This window comes from Pygocentrus nattereri, chromosome 21 (genome assembly GCF_015220715.1).
Source record: "Pygocentrus nattereri isolate fPygNat1 chromosome 21, fPygNat1.pri, whole genome shotgun sequence".
Classification (NCBI taxonomy): Eukaryota; Metazoa; Chordata; class Actinopteri; order Characiformes; family Serrasalmidae; genus Pygocentrus; species Pygocentrus nattereri.
Window position 1 is genome coordinate 7,427,285 of NC_051231.1, and position 13,373 is coordinate 7,440,657.

At 40.8% G+C, this 13,373-nt stretch overlaps 1 protein-coding gene across 1 annotated transcript in view; it reads left to right on the forward strand.

Moving 5' to 3' along the window:
* Positions 1–261: 261 nt before the first annotated feature.
* Positions 262–13,373, forward strand: part of lmcd1 (LIM and cysteine-rich domains 1) — a 33,820-nt gene continuing 20,708 nt past the window's right edge. The window contains exons 1-3 of the mRNA XM_017704856.2: positions 262–375; positions 9,901–9,986; positions 10,544–10,799. Coding sequence (XP_017560345.2) covers positions 349–375; positions 9,901–9,986; positions 10,544–10,799 — 369 coding nt within the window. The 5' untranslated portion in view covers positions 262–348. The remainder of the gene's footprint in view (positions 376–9,900; positions 9,987–10,543; positions 10,800–13,373) is intronic.

The window sequence follows — 13,373 nt, forward strand, 5'->3', positions numbered from 1 at the left end:
GCGGACGGGAGTCTGTGTCTGGGTGCTCGCGAGGGATTCCCAACAGATTTCCAAACTCCACCCGTATTATGACGAGACACGCTCCCTCCTGTAAGGAGATTGACTGGTAGAATATCGGCTCCTGCGCTATGATTGGCTTCTAGATGCTGCCAGCCAATCCCAGAGCAGGAGGGCGGGGTTTTGTCGGAATGCGGGTGGGAAAAAAATGAAGCCAGAAAAACCCGCTTCGGTTAAATAGCCTCAGTCTTACATGCAGAGGCATCTGAGGCTGAACCGCTGAGTGCTGGGTTCGCGCGAAATTCCCTGCGTTTAAAAAGCTCTGACTGGAAATATACTCACTTTGGCTAAATGGATGTGATTTCGGGAGTGCAGAAGGTGAGAAAGAAACATTTACAAGTATTTACAACTTTTTATCCTCAGAATTTGAGCTTACGGTCATCAGACTAGTGTAGACTTGGCGGTGAAAGCTGTTTAGCTGCGTCTGAGCCAAACGTCTGAGTGAAGCACAGACAGAAGGAGCCACAAATAAATAGACATTTTCAAAAGTGCCACTATTTTCCTCGCAAAACGTTAATTCAAGGGTTAGGAATGGGAATGGTTCTGTTCAAGAACCATGGGTTCTATATAGAACCATGTCGTGCTTGAATGGTTCTCTGCATGGTGGGTCTTCAGACTGATAGAGAATGTGTTGTATGTATGCTGTCAAGCAACGCTTTTGGTGCTATATAGAGCCAAAGGTTCTACATAGAGCTATATACAACACATTTTCCCCTCAGTCTGAAGAACCATTTCACCCTGTAAAGCTTAAGCTTTGAAATGGTTCTAAAGAGAACAGTTCCTTTAAAACCATTAAAGACCCAGCTTTTTTCTGAATGAAGTGACAGAAACAGTGTAAGTGAATGTGATTTTCATCTCCACTCAGTTTGCTTCACACTTTGGCTTCAGTTCTTTGCCGTCCCCCCTGACAGGCATGTTTTAGTGACTTTATTCTGAGGTCAGGAAAAGACACAACATAGCTGCCCACGCTGAATGGAGGTCAGCTAGCTTGCAACCTGACAGGCCCATTAAAATACTTTCCTACGTCTCAGCAACACTCTGTGATTTTCCTCCGTCTAGTCCTCAGAGTCCGCAAGCTCAGCCTACTGTGTGGAGACTCACTCCAGCAGGCAAATGTGCTGAGGCTTCACAGTCAAGCTGACAAATGTCCAGTCACCCTGGCAGGTTTAAGCTCGAGCCGAGGGTGGCTGGACAATGAAGAGTCTGTCTTTGCGTTTAAAAGGAGCGCTAGACCAATTTCTCGAAATATCTGCGTGATTAGCACGTCAACAAAGTCGCCCAGAGTAGTTTGGTGGGAAAAGCTCTGTTCTAGAGAAACGTACAGAGGCAGAGCTGCTCACAGTGGTGGTGATAGGAACCAGACGTCCACCTCTAAAAGCTACATGAAATGCTTATGAATTCACTGCCCGATGTGTTTTACAGTAGTTTTGTGTAAAGGTTTGGTCCAAAATATATTTTGATCCGTTTATTTTAATCCATTCATGGTGGAGGGGAACGTGCAGGGTGTGGTAAGGCAAAATAGTCACCAGAGAAAGCTTTTTTTTTTCCTGATTGAACATTATTGTACCATCATCAGAAACTCAGAAAGCATGTGTAGGTTCACTGGTGGTTTGGATGGCTATATTGCATTGTAGCCGTTAGGATGTCTGGTTCCTATCAGCCCCACATCAAACCACGCTGGATGACTTTGTTTACATCTCAACCGCTGAATTATGCAGAAACTTTGAAAAATCAATGGAATTCCCCTTTAACTCCTCTGTGAGGTTGTTGCAGGGACTTTTCAATACTTTTATACCTAATTAGAATGATCAGGCAAGATATGAGGAATCATACTATCAGTTTACAGCAGCTTTTTTCAAGATGGATGGGGTAAGAGCTCTAAGATGCTGTTGTTTCAGTGGAATAATGACCGAAATATTAGTCACCTAGCAAAAAGCCACGGGTCAAAACATCTCTTATTTAGCCCTGTTAGCCCTTAAATGGCCAGAACCCATCAGCAGGCCCAAAGGATCATCACATACTACTATAACCTCAAGCCTCACACACTTAAAAACAACGGTTCTTCAAGGGTTTAGTAAAGAAAATGGTTCTGTATGGAACTAAGAACACTCAAAGAACATTTCGCATAATAAAAGGGTTCTTTGCATCAAGAAAGTGTTCTTCAGATTGATGGAGAGTGTGCTGTAGATGGCTCTATATAGCACCAAAAAGGGTTCTTCTATTGTTACAGGCTTGACATCCTAAAAATAGAAGAACCCTCCTTTGGTGGTATATGGAACCCTTTTCTCTTTTGTCTATGTTTTGAAAACGAGTGCTAGATACTTTTCACAAGTGCTAGCTAGATGCTCACTGTCTGAATGAGTAAGTGTTCTTCAGTTTGTTGGAGGCTGTGCTCTATATGGTTCTGTATAGCACTAAAAGGGTTCTTCTGTCATGAAGATGTCAAGCTAGAAGAACCCTTTTTGTGCTATATAGATATTTTATGGATAGATATTTTCAAGTAGGTTCTATACAGAACCACATGCAGCACTATGGCATGCGCCCGTTCCCCGGGCCCCAATGAAGGCTGCGAGAGCTGGCAGGAATGTGGGCCTGAACTCCGGCAATGACAGAAAGCTGAGTGAGTGGGGGAGGATGCATGTGCCATAAGCATGGTCTCCATCAATGCGAAGAACCATTTCACCTTGCAAATAACCCTAATTCTTTTCAAGGTATTCAAGGTTCTATGTAGAACTGCTTTCTTTACTAAAGAACCATCATTTTCAGGAGTTTAGGGCGTAATAAGGGACTTTCTGGGACTTTAAGGTCTTAAAGGGCTGTAGCCACTCTTTCACCAGAGGAGCTAAAGTTTGTTAGTACTTCTCTGCTTTTTTTTTTTTTTTTTTTATACCTTTGGTCTAAAATGAAGCGATAAAACTCCAAAGTGGGAGGTAAGAGCAGCAAAAATGTGTAGGAGCTGAACCAAAACGACAGAATGAAATTGCATCCAGAACAAAGAACCAGGAACACAATATTGATAACTAAAGTGGAACAGAGGGAACAGTAGATTTCCTCACTTTCCTAACAAATATAAGTAAGTGTTATCATGCCACCATGGTAACAGGCCCATATTCAGGGGCAGTCGTGGGCTGGAGGTTAGGGAACCAGCCCTGTGACCTGAAGGTCACCGGTTCGATCCCCTTGGCTGACAGTCCATGACTGAAGTGCCCTTGAGTCAGACACCTGACCCCCAATTGCTCCCTGGTTCCCCTGGATAGGGCTGCCCACTGCTCTGGGCAAGTGTGCTCACTGCCCCCTCGTGTGCATGTATGTGGGTGTTTCATTGCGCCGATGGGTTAAATACAGAGGTCTAATTTCACAGTGGCAAATGGTCGTGAATTCTATATTCTCCTTTTTATACTGTAAATATCTGCTTTTATATAGAGGGATACATATTTAGTGGTTTTAATTGGTTAGAAAACCCAGTTTCCTCTTCCAGAATAAAAGGCAGTAGCCCAGCCTTCCCCAAACTCTCTGTGATACAATAAATGCATCAACACACATCATTTTGACCTGTTGGTCATTTCTAATCATCTGTCTGATATGGTAGTATTTTGTCTGCTGATTTGCCGATACTAATGTGATCCCAATATCATCATGCCTCCCTCTATAAATGACCTCTGTTTTGATTGGCAGTCCTGTCCAGGCTGAAACACTCCTTATAACTTCAGCATGAATGGGCGGAGCTAAACTGCTGTAGGCCAAATATTCGGATGTCTGTAAATACTCTGTTTTTTGTGATATTACTAAAACATTGAATTCAAAACGGGCTGCTATAGCAGTTTAGTTTCCATAAACGGGATGAGGAGTGACAATTACACTTTTAAATTTTAACACATTTAACCAACTGAAAGGAAGCAATTACCTTACGCCTTTGCTTTTAGCTCCAGGTATTGCTGATTTGAAAGTGAATATTGTTGAGAAGCCATATTTCCAAGAATTCTCAGGCTACTATTGGTCTTCTCCCACAGTGTCTGGCTTTTTCTTTATATCCCTTAAACTGTCACACGTTAGCATGTTTTCAGCTGTCACATCCCATATGGAAAAAAAATAGGTGGACATACAGCACTGTGCGAAAGTTTTAGGCGTCTAAGCAAATTTTAAACAGTTGACCTCAGCAGTGAGTTTATCACAATGTACATTAGAATAAAGTCATTCACAATTCAAATAGACATAAAATCAATACAAAGTAACAAGAATTTCTTGGGTCCATATTTTTCCTCGACACCTTGACCACCACAGACTTGTTAATATCATCAATTACATCATGAGCGCAATTTACTGAAGCACTGACTGGTCAAACCAGGAGCTGTTTTTTCAGATTTTACACAGCTTAAGGCAAACAGGGAACCTGGGGCCAGAATTCACTATAAATGTCTTATGCAAGTGACCACTGGACTCTGTGAGCTCTTTTAAATGCATATTAGATTGAAGAATCATGATCCCCCTGACACATTGTTTTAATCTCTCTGGAACAACATTCATCTGTTTGCAGACTGTTAGCAGTTGATATCAGGAGTTTTATTGCTGGAGCTATTTGTGGAGCGTACAGATATGCAGAGAGGATTTATCAACAATAAAACTGACACTGACAGATTATGGTGTAGTGTTTGGCATTTAAAGCCCCATTCAGGTTGAATTGCCTGCACAAATTATTGCCGTTTATGACAAGATGAGAAGGTCACTTCATAAAGATTTTGGAGGTCATAAATAAGCGATATCGTATATTTGGGACTTGTTTTGTATAAAGTAACTGAACAGAATTCATTTCACATCTTTGTTTGGTCCCGGAGTGATTCTGGGTGATGAATGGCCACTTGACCTGTGTGCTTCTCTGGAAACCTGAGCCCCACGGCTGCGAGGCGTTCATTAGTAGATGTCAGGGCCTGAAAGTGTGTCAAGGGTGCACAGTGTGAGTTAGTAACACCAACTCGTCACATATTTGCTGCTCCGATCTCTCGATCTCTCCCACAAACATACCCACACACAGTTTTTGTACACTGTCAGTATGTGGGGTCAAATATCTGATACGTATTATGTCTATGCAGTACTGTGCAAAAGTCAGAGACCACCATTCATTTAGTTAAATTACAGTCAAAATGGCCTTTAAGTATTTTTTGAGAAGATTAGATGTGCATAAAGGTGGAAAAAGCCCTCACAGAGAAAAAGAGAAGACACATCGAGCAATGAAGCTGAACGATGAAGCTGAACGATGAAGCTGAACGATGAAGCTGAACGATGGACTGACCTCCCAAGAGTCCAGGCCTCAACATCACTGAATGTGTTTGATTACTTGGATTGTGAAAAGCAGAAAATGTAACCAGCTTCTAAGACTGAACTTTGGGGATGTGAAAAACATCCCCCTTGATTTCTTTGAAAAACTAAAAGCAAGTCTCCAAATACTGAAACATTTGACATCATATTCAGGTTCTGTGTTAAATATATTTTCTGCTTTGTTCCCAAAACTGAAAAAGTAAAAATTTGTTCTCAAGGGTTTGACTAGAATCAAATAAGGCTGGTCTCTGACTTTTGCACTTTACTGTGTGTTTAAGCACTTATACGCAGTATTAATGTCCCATTTCGCTGCTGTCAGAACAAAACTTCGTATCTCCAAAAAGTAACTTTACAGGAGAGGGAAAAACACTCTTAACTTTTAATGGACATAAATAGAGAAATATTTGTTTCCAAGTCATTTTTGACCATTTCCGTTGGTCTGTGTATCATGAAATTTCGACACAAAATAAAGGGCAACTGCCTTTTTAAATTAATGTCAAAAAATGAAAAACAAGAAAAAGAAGATACGAGGTTTTGTCCAGACAGCCGTGGGCTGGAAGTTGGGGAACCAGCCTTGTGACCAGAAGGTTGCCGGTTTGATCCCCTTTGGCTGACAGTCCATGACTGAAGTGCCCTTGAGCAAGGCACCTAACCCCCAACTGCTCCCCGGGTGCCGTGGATAGGGCTGCCCACTGCTCTGGGCAAGTGTGCTCACTGCCCCTTAGTGTATGTGTTCACTAGTGTGCATGTATGTGGGTGTTTCACTGCATGGATGGGTTCAATGCAGAGGTCTAATTTCACAGAGTGCAAACAGTGACAAATGGTTGCTAATTCTTCTTCTAATGCTTGATATATAAGTATGTCCCATATGTGTGTAAATTTCATGACAAATGGACAAACAACTGACCCAAAATTACTTGGAAAAAACTCTGGTTCCATTGACTCACATTGAAAGTAAAGTATGTTTTCCTTCTCCTGTAAAGTTACCATTTTGGAGATATGAGGTTTTGTTCTGACAACAGTGATATGTAAGTATCTCTATACTGCCTCTTAACCTCACTGTTACCGTAACCTTTGCTGTCTCACTTCAAAGCCGTGAAATGTTCAGCTTATGCGAAAATGCACTGTACAAAATCCACACCTTTCTGTTGATCCTAGCATTGCAGGTTAGCCCTGTTTATCCTATTTTACACAGAATATTAGGACATTTTGGTCAGAAACAAAAACACCACATCTACACATACTTTATTCACCTTTGCGAATGCGTCTGCTTTTTTGAGACGCGTATAAAGGGCTTCAGCACTGTAGACGTGTGAAAGATTGTTTTGTTTGCCCTGTATTCATCATGCTATTTTTTCCTGACCCTTCATCACTGGGCTAAAGCCGCAGTCTTTACTGAGTGATGTTCCCTTTGGGGGCTCATGCAGGTCTGGTGATGTGATGCCTGTGAGGTTTTGTATGTGTTGATGGAACGATCATTTGACAAATGGCCTCTGAGGGAGTGAACGCTCTGAGCTGGTGTTATTACATATCTCCTCCTCACATCTCTCATACCTGTCCTCTCACACTGCCCTTTACGGACAGAGGCGAGGACACAGATGCACAGATGATATCTTCAATTGTTAAGCTACTAAAAATAGCCACTCACTGCCCTTTTCAAAATGGATTAGTTTTACTTACGCTGTTAGAAATAAAGGTTCTGTGCAGGTACATTTTTTGTTTAGCGGGGACTAACAATGTAAATGTTCCCTCAAAGGTACAACAGTGGTTTTAAGGTCCAATTGTGAAGCTTAAATATGTTTTTCCAGGTGAAAAATATGTATTTGTACCATTTCATAACCTAATGTTTTAAAACGGAACAATAAAATAAAAGTCTGGAGACGAGACGGGGTGTGTTGAGACAGCATGTGACTGAGGTGTCCTTGAGCAAGCCACCTAACCCCCAACAGCTCCCCGGGTGCCTTTGAAGGGGAATGGGACAGAGTCAACAGAAATGTAGACTTGAGGAGACGTTGACAGAAATAGTTTAATCTAATTTAAATAATTTCATTTTTAAATCTTAAAAATGGTGGAAAAGGCTGTTTATAAACTAGAGCAATAAAATACCTTAAAATACTTAATATTTTAAAACTGTCAACATTCAGTTCACTACATTACGTCATCTTTATGTTGCAAACTACTCTTTTTACTATCTTACACTACTTTTATCTTTTATGCATGATTGCTGATATAACATTGTGACATTACAATCTCAGAAATAAAGGTAGTAAACTGTCCTTGGCGCAGTACCCCTCTTGTGGGGTGGTACCCTTAAGGCTACATATCAGTACCTTAGGTCAGGGAACATAGTTGTTCCGTAATTCATTGAAATCCTATTTTCTAAGCTGTATTTACTCCACACACCCCGTCTCGTCTCCAGGCTTTTATTTTATTGTTCTGTTTTAAAATATTTGGTTATGAAAAGGTACAAATTTGTATTTTTCACCTGGAAAAACTTATTTAAGGTGCACAGTTGGACCTTTAAACCACTGTTCTACCTTTTGATAGAACATTTACATTGTTTGTACTTTGATGAATGAAAAATGTCCCTGCACAGAACTTTTATTTCTAGCAGTGTACTCTGTTTTCTAGCTAGTAAGAAACCACAAAAAGAAGGCTAGTACACCACTGTTCTCATTCTAAGAAGCATAGGCCAGAGAAAGTAATCATCCAATTTGTGAACATTATGCTCAGATGTCTCAAAAAAAGTTTGTTTTTGTCGTTAGCCTAGCTAAGGATGAAATGCCTTCTTTTTTAAAAATCTGCACCTCAATGATTCCTTTTCCCTTTGTCTCACAAGTAGCACTGAAGGCAAAGTTGGTGAGGGCTTGTCAAAAACATTACTGAAACTCAAGGCGTGTGCTGTGTTGTTATTGTCATTGAAAGTGGCGCCTGTAGTGTAATGCTGAACTGAACTTCCAGGCTGTGATGTTTCAATCCGGGCTCTTTACATAGATGCTGTATGAATTGATCCAACCTCTTCTGATAAAGCTATTTCAGCTTAAACCGTGCTTATTAGTCTTTCCCACCATTCACTTCTTTAGAAAGAAAGCCTCGCTGTAACACTTGGAGAGGCTTTGGCCTGCGTCCCATATGAAAACAAACAGCTTCGAGGGCTCATTTTGTGATTGCACGTGGACACACTGGAACTTGTTTGTTGTTTAGACTCTAGGAAAAACAAAGGCCCAAGACTTGGCATAGGGCTTAAGAAAATTTGTTAGGCACTTTTCAAACAAAGACACAGAGCTGTAGATCATGTAATCATCCCATTAGAGGCCGAGATAACAAGTGCGTGCTTGTTTAGCCTCTTGGGACAAACAGCACAGGCTCTCTGTGCTATCAAGCCCTTGTTGTATGAAAACCCTGTAACTCTGTTTTGAAGATGCGAGCTGGCCTTTATAATGTATGAACAACTAATGATGAAGGGATGAATAGAAATGGCTTGTAATAAAACATAATTATATTAGATTACATTAAAGTTAAAGATGGGTTCTTCCTTCTCCTATAAAACCACCAATTTGGAGGTGTAAGGTTTTCTCACGTCAGTGACGATTTGGGTGTGGAGTGAATGAGTGCATTAGAATCAGAGAATAGGGAGTAGCATTAGAAGTCAGTGACATCATCACAGTCATGGGAGGCTTAGTGAACAGTGCTTGCAAGACGACTTTGTTTCCAAGTGCTGTCATGCTCACTTGAATGTGTCAGTGTGTGAGTGCGGCTCGACGATTTGTGACACATCCTGTGTGTGTGTGTCTGGACGGGTGTGAATCTGTGTCCTGGCATGCCTGATTCACTGCAAGTAACCTCTCAGCTTCCATTGTAAGTTTTACAGAGTAAAATCTGATCAGCCGTTACTTACTGTTACACTGCACATCTGGATTTTTCATTTAAACATACTTTTCATCTTGAATGACTGTCTGCTGGCTCAACTGTCAAAATAAATTTGGATCAATATTGCAGAAATTGAAAAAGGGTCCAACAATCACAACCAAAAAGGGAATTAGTGTGTAATGGTCTGTAACAGAGGTCTGCAATGACAAACCTTTAATCTAGTACCTATCCTTGATTTTTTTTTTTTAACTGGCAGTTAAATGAACTGGTGATATAGCTGATTGATCGCCTACTGCTGTACCTACCAGTAACTACAATCTCCAGGAAATGGATTCATGGAATAAAGTTTGAAAAAGTAGCAACATTCACCCAAAATCTCATGATCAGTTGATTACATTAGGAAAAATGTAGAGTGGTTTTAGTGTAAAGCTACAAAAGCTACAAAATCTAAATTTCAGTTTAACTAAAGAAGATGCGTTAGTGCTCAGTCCCACTCAATGCTCTTAACAGCACTTTAAAAAGTGCACTGAATTCATTTTTGGTTACCTCAATTTTACAGCTTCATGAGGTTTGTTGTCATTCTCTGAATAATGATTCTCTGTTTTTCTCTCTCTCTCTTTTTTTTTTTTTTGTCTCTGGCTTTTCTTCCCCCCCCCCCAGCTGTCAGTGGGGCAGCCAGCAGGACGGGGTGCGGTGTGTCTGACATGTAAAGGGATCTGCTCTGGATTCCAGCCACATTCCTGGAGGTGATTTATTCTCTCTGCTAAAACGTAAAGAAAATGAGGAAACGGGTTCCTAGCCCTCCTCGCTCCTTTCCCTCGACATTTGTGGAATGCTCTGCTTGATTTGCCGCGAGCGTGTCGCCACCCACTTTGGGTGTCTCTGTTTAGATTTCTGCAGGCTTGAAAGATGATTTGTGGTGAAAAACGCAGGCGAGTGGAAGCAAACTGAAATGTTTTTAAAAGGTTATTGCACTTGATCTGATAAAAGCTGAGCACTGCTAAGTGCACATCATGTAAGCTGTTGACAATGGAAATGCATTTTGTTGTTTGGTTCATGCTTTGAACTCGCTGGACTGTCTCAGACTCATTACATACAAGCAATTATAACAAATGTTAATTCATGTTATTGCTAAGAAACCAGCTATTGATGGATCTCATGATATTTATCATGTTATTTATCTGTTCCGTCAAATCCGAGAGCCAAGTAGTAACTCGGCACTTGAGTGCATCGTGTCATAGCAAGGAACGAAAACACACTGCATATTCTAATCAACAGTTTCTCCATTTCTCTACTCCAACAGAAAAGCCTGCATGCAGTGCCACTGCAGCCAGGAAGACCACGCTGCCAGCTCGGACGTTGAGGATGACCGCAAGATGGGCAGACTGCTGGCGGACTCCAAGTATGCCCACCTGACCGCAAAAGTGAAGGGTGGAGATGGCCTGAGAGTCTACAAACGCAATCGCATGATCATCACCAACCCTGTGGTGTCTCGCAAAGACCCCACCTTCAACACCATCACCTATGACTGGGCTCCCCCAGGCCTAACCCAGAAACTGGTAAGAAATCTAGAGTCCATCTGCTAGAAACTTTTGTGTCACTACACGGGACTGGGTGCTGCCAGCTAACTCACAAAGCAAACCCCAACATGATACATGAGTCACAATTTGATCATGATACATCATGATATCACACAGGATCACAGGTTAACACTCCACACAAATTCTCAAATGGTGGCATCGCTGCTGCGAATGTGCAGCAAACTGCAAGAAGGTTATAAAGGCTACACTGTTCAGGCATTCTGTAGAAACTGATTTCTCTACATACAATTACACACACACATACACACACACACACACACACACACACACACACACACACACACACACACACACACACACACACACACATCTTCTAAGCCGCTTGTCCTTCTGGGTCATGAGGGCAGCTGGAGCCTATCCCAGCAGTATTTGGGCAGAAGGCAGGATACACCCTGCAGAGTTCACCAGTCCATCACAGGGCAGACACACAGACATATACATTCACACTCACACCTAGGGGCAATTTAACACATCCAATTGGCCTGACTGCATGTCTTTGGACCATGGGAGAAAACTAGAGAACCCAGAGGAAACCCACACAGACACAGGGAGAACATGCAAACTCCACACAGAGAGGACCCTGGTTGTCTGGCCGGGGAATCAAACTCAGGCCCTCCTTGCTGTGAGGCGACAGCGCTACCCACTTCAATCCTTTAAAAGGTTCTTTAGCAAACCAAAAGTTTTATGGCAGAGGTGGGGAACTGAGAACCAGTTAACTACAGATCCCCAGCCTGTTCTGTGGCATCACTTCAAAATAGTATGCAGGTTTTAAGTAGGCACTTCTTCCGCACTGACTGAACCACAGTAATAGGAATGAATTAGGGGTGGGCGATATGACAAAAAGTATTATATCACAGGATTTCAAGACATTTTATGCATCACAATATACAGTTTTTCTGAGTTTTAATAAGTCAGAACAGACACAATAAAACCTCCAGTGCCACATAAAAAATACTATAATATTGAATTAAAAATTATCCTCACTTTGTAACAAAGCAAATAGTTAGTCAGAGTTATTGAACTACTCACAGTATCCACGATATGATTATAAATTTGTATTGTGACAAGTTATCATGACAGCGATACACAGACATAAAGACGTTTCAGTGGGAGGCCTCACAGCTCTATTACTACAGTCACTGAACAATACAGTACAGTGAAAATTCACTGTTAACAACTGTGCTGATAGTTAGCCACTCTTATAGAGCTCAGAGTCAAAGGAAGGCTGAGTTCTTCCCTCATGACAGAGGATTAAGAAAGGAGTCTTGATGTTAGTGTTATATAACGAGCGAGACAGCCAGCCAGCCTTTGTTTCGTTGTCCAGGAAAACCCACTGGGATGTTGGGTGAAAAATAGACCTCGCTCCATGCTTGCCATTAAGGATTGCTTCGCATGATTGACATCCTGTCTGCTCAGCCTCCTAACTCACGTCAGCTCAGTGAACAAAGGCTAGTAGATTGTTAGCTGCAACTGTTTAACAAACACTTGTTGGTACTTTGTTCTCTGGCTGCACATGTGGACGTCGGGGGTAGAAGACTGGAACGAGGGCTCACTAGTGGTGTAACAATATATGTTAATTATTACGTTGCAATGTGGATTGTGGATCTTTTTTTGTGTCCAATAGTGAGAGCGTAACACAAGCAACAGGTAATTTAGCTTTTTTTTTTTTTTTTTTTAATTTTAGACAAAAAAATTCTAATTCAAAGTGTAAATCTGCTCTCACTTCTGTGGTAGAAATTTCATGAACAGGAATATCAAACCTGAGAGTACCTTTAGTAGAACAGTGGGATCCATTCTCATACAGTTTACAGTATCATTCAGAAGTTTGAGATCAACATTCATGCCCCCCCCCCCCCCCCCCCCCCCAAAAAAAATCACCTTTGTTGGGAGATAAAATCATTATGATTACAGTATAAAATGATTGTAATGTGTTAGTCCGGTGTACAGTCATGCTAAAGCTATGATTTTGTTTTACTGAGTCAAAATAATACATCCTCTTCAGACAGGATATTTAAATATCACATTTTTCTTCAGATTATTGTGCACATTTTATATACATTTTCCTAATTTAAGATATTGGAAAGGGTCAAATATGAAACTATTCATTTGCACGGGTCATGCTTTGTTTTTTTTGTTTTTTTTTAAATCAATATGTTAAATTCAGCAAATCAGCAGTAATTGTGTATTAAAATGTGTAGAGGGTGTGTTAACTTATTTTCTTTTAGAACATTAACAAAACATACCTTTTGACCAGGGGTGCCCAAACATTTACATATAACTATACCTTCACTGGTACAAAAAAATTGATTGTAGTCTGAGAATCTGAAGAAAAATATACTTTTTAATAGACAATTACACAAAAGTGCACAAGATGCTAAGTATAAAATAGAATATTACATTGTCATTTTAAAATTTAAATGAAACAAAGTTCAAACTTCAAATTTAAACGGCTACATTTAAAACTAAATAATTATTGCATTTTAATGGAAGTGCATGTATGATCACAGATCTTTGTCATAAAATCTGATGGTA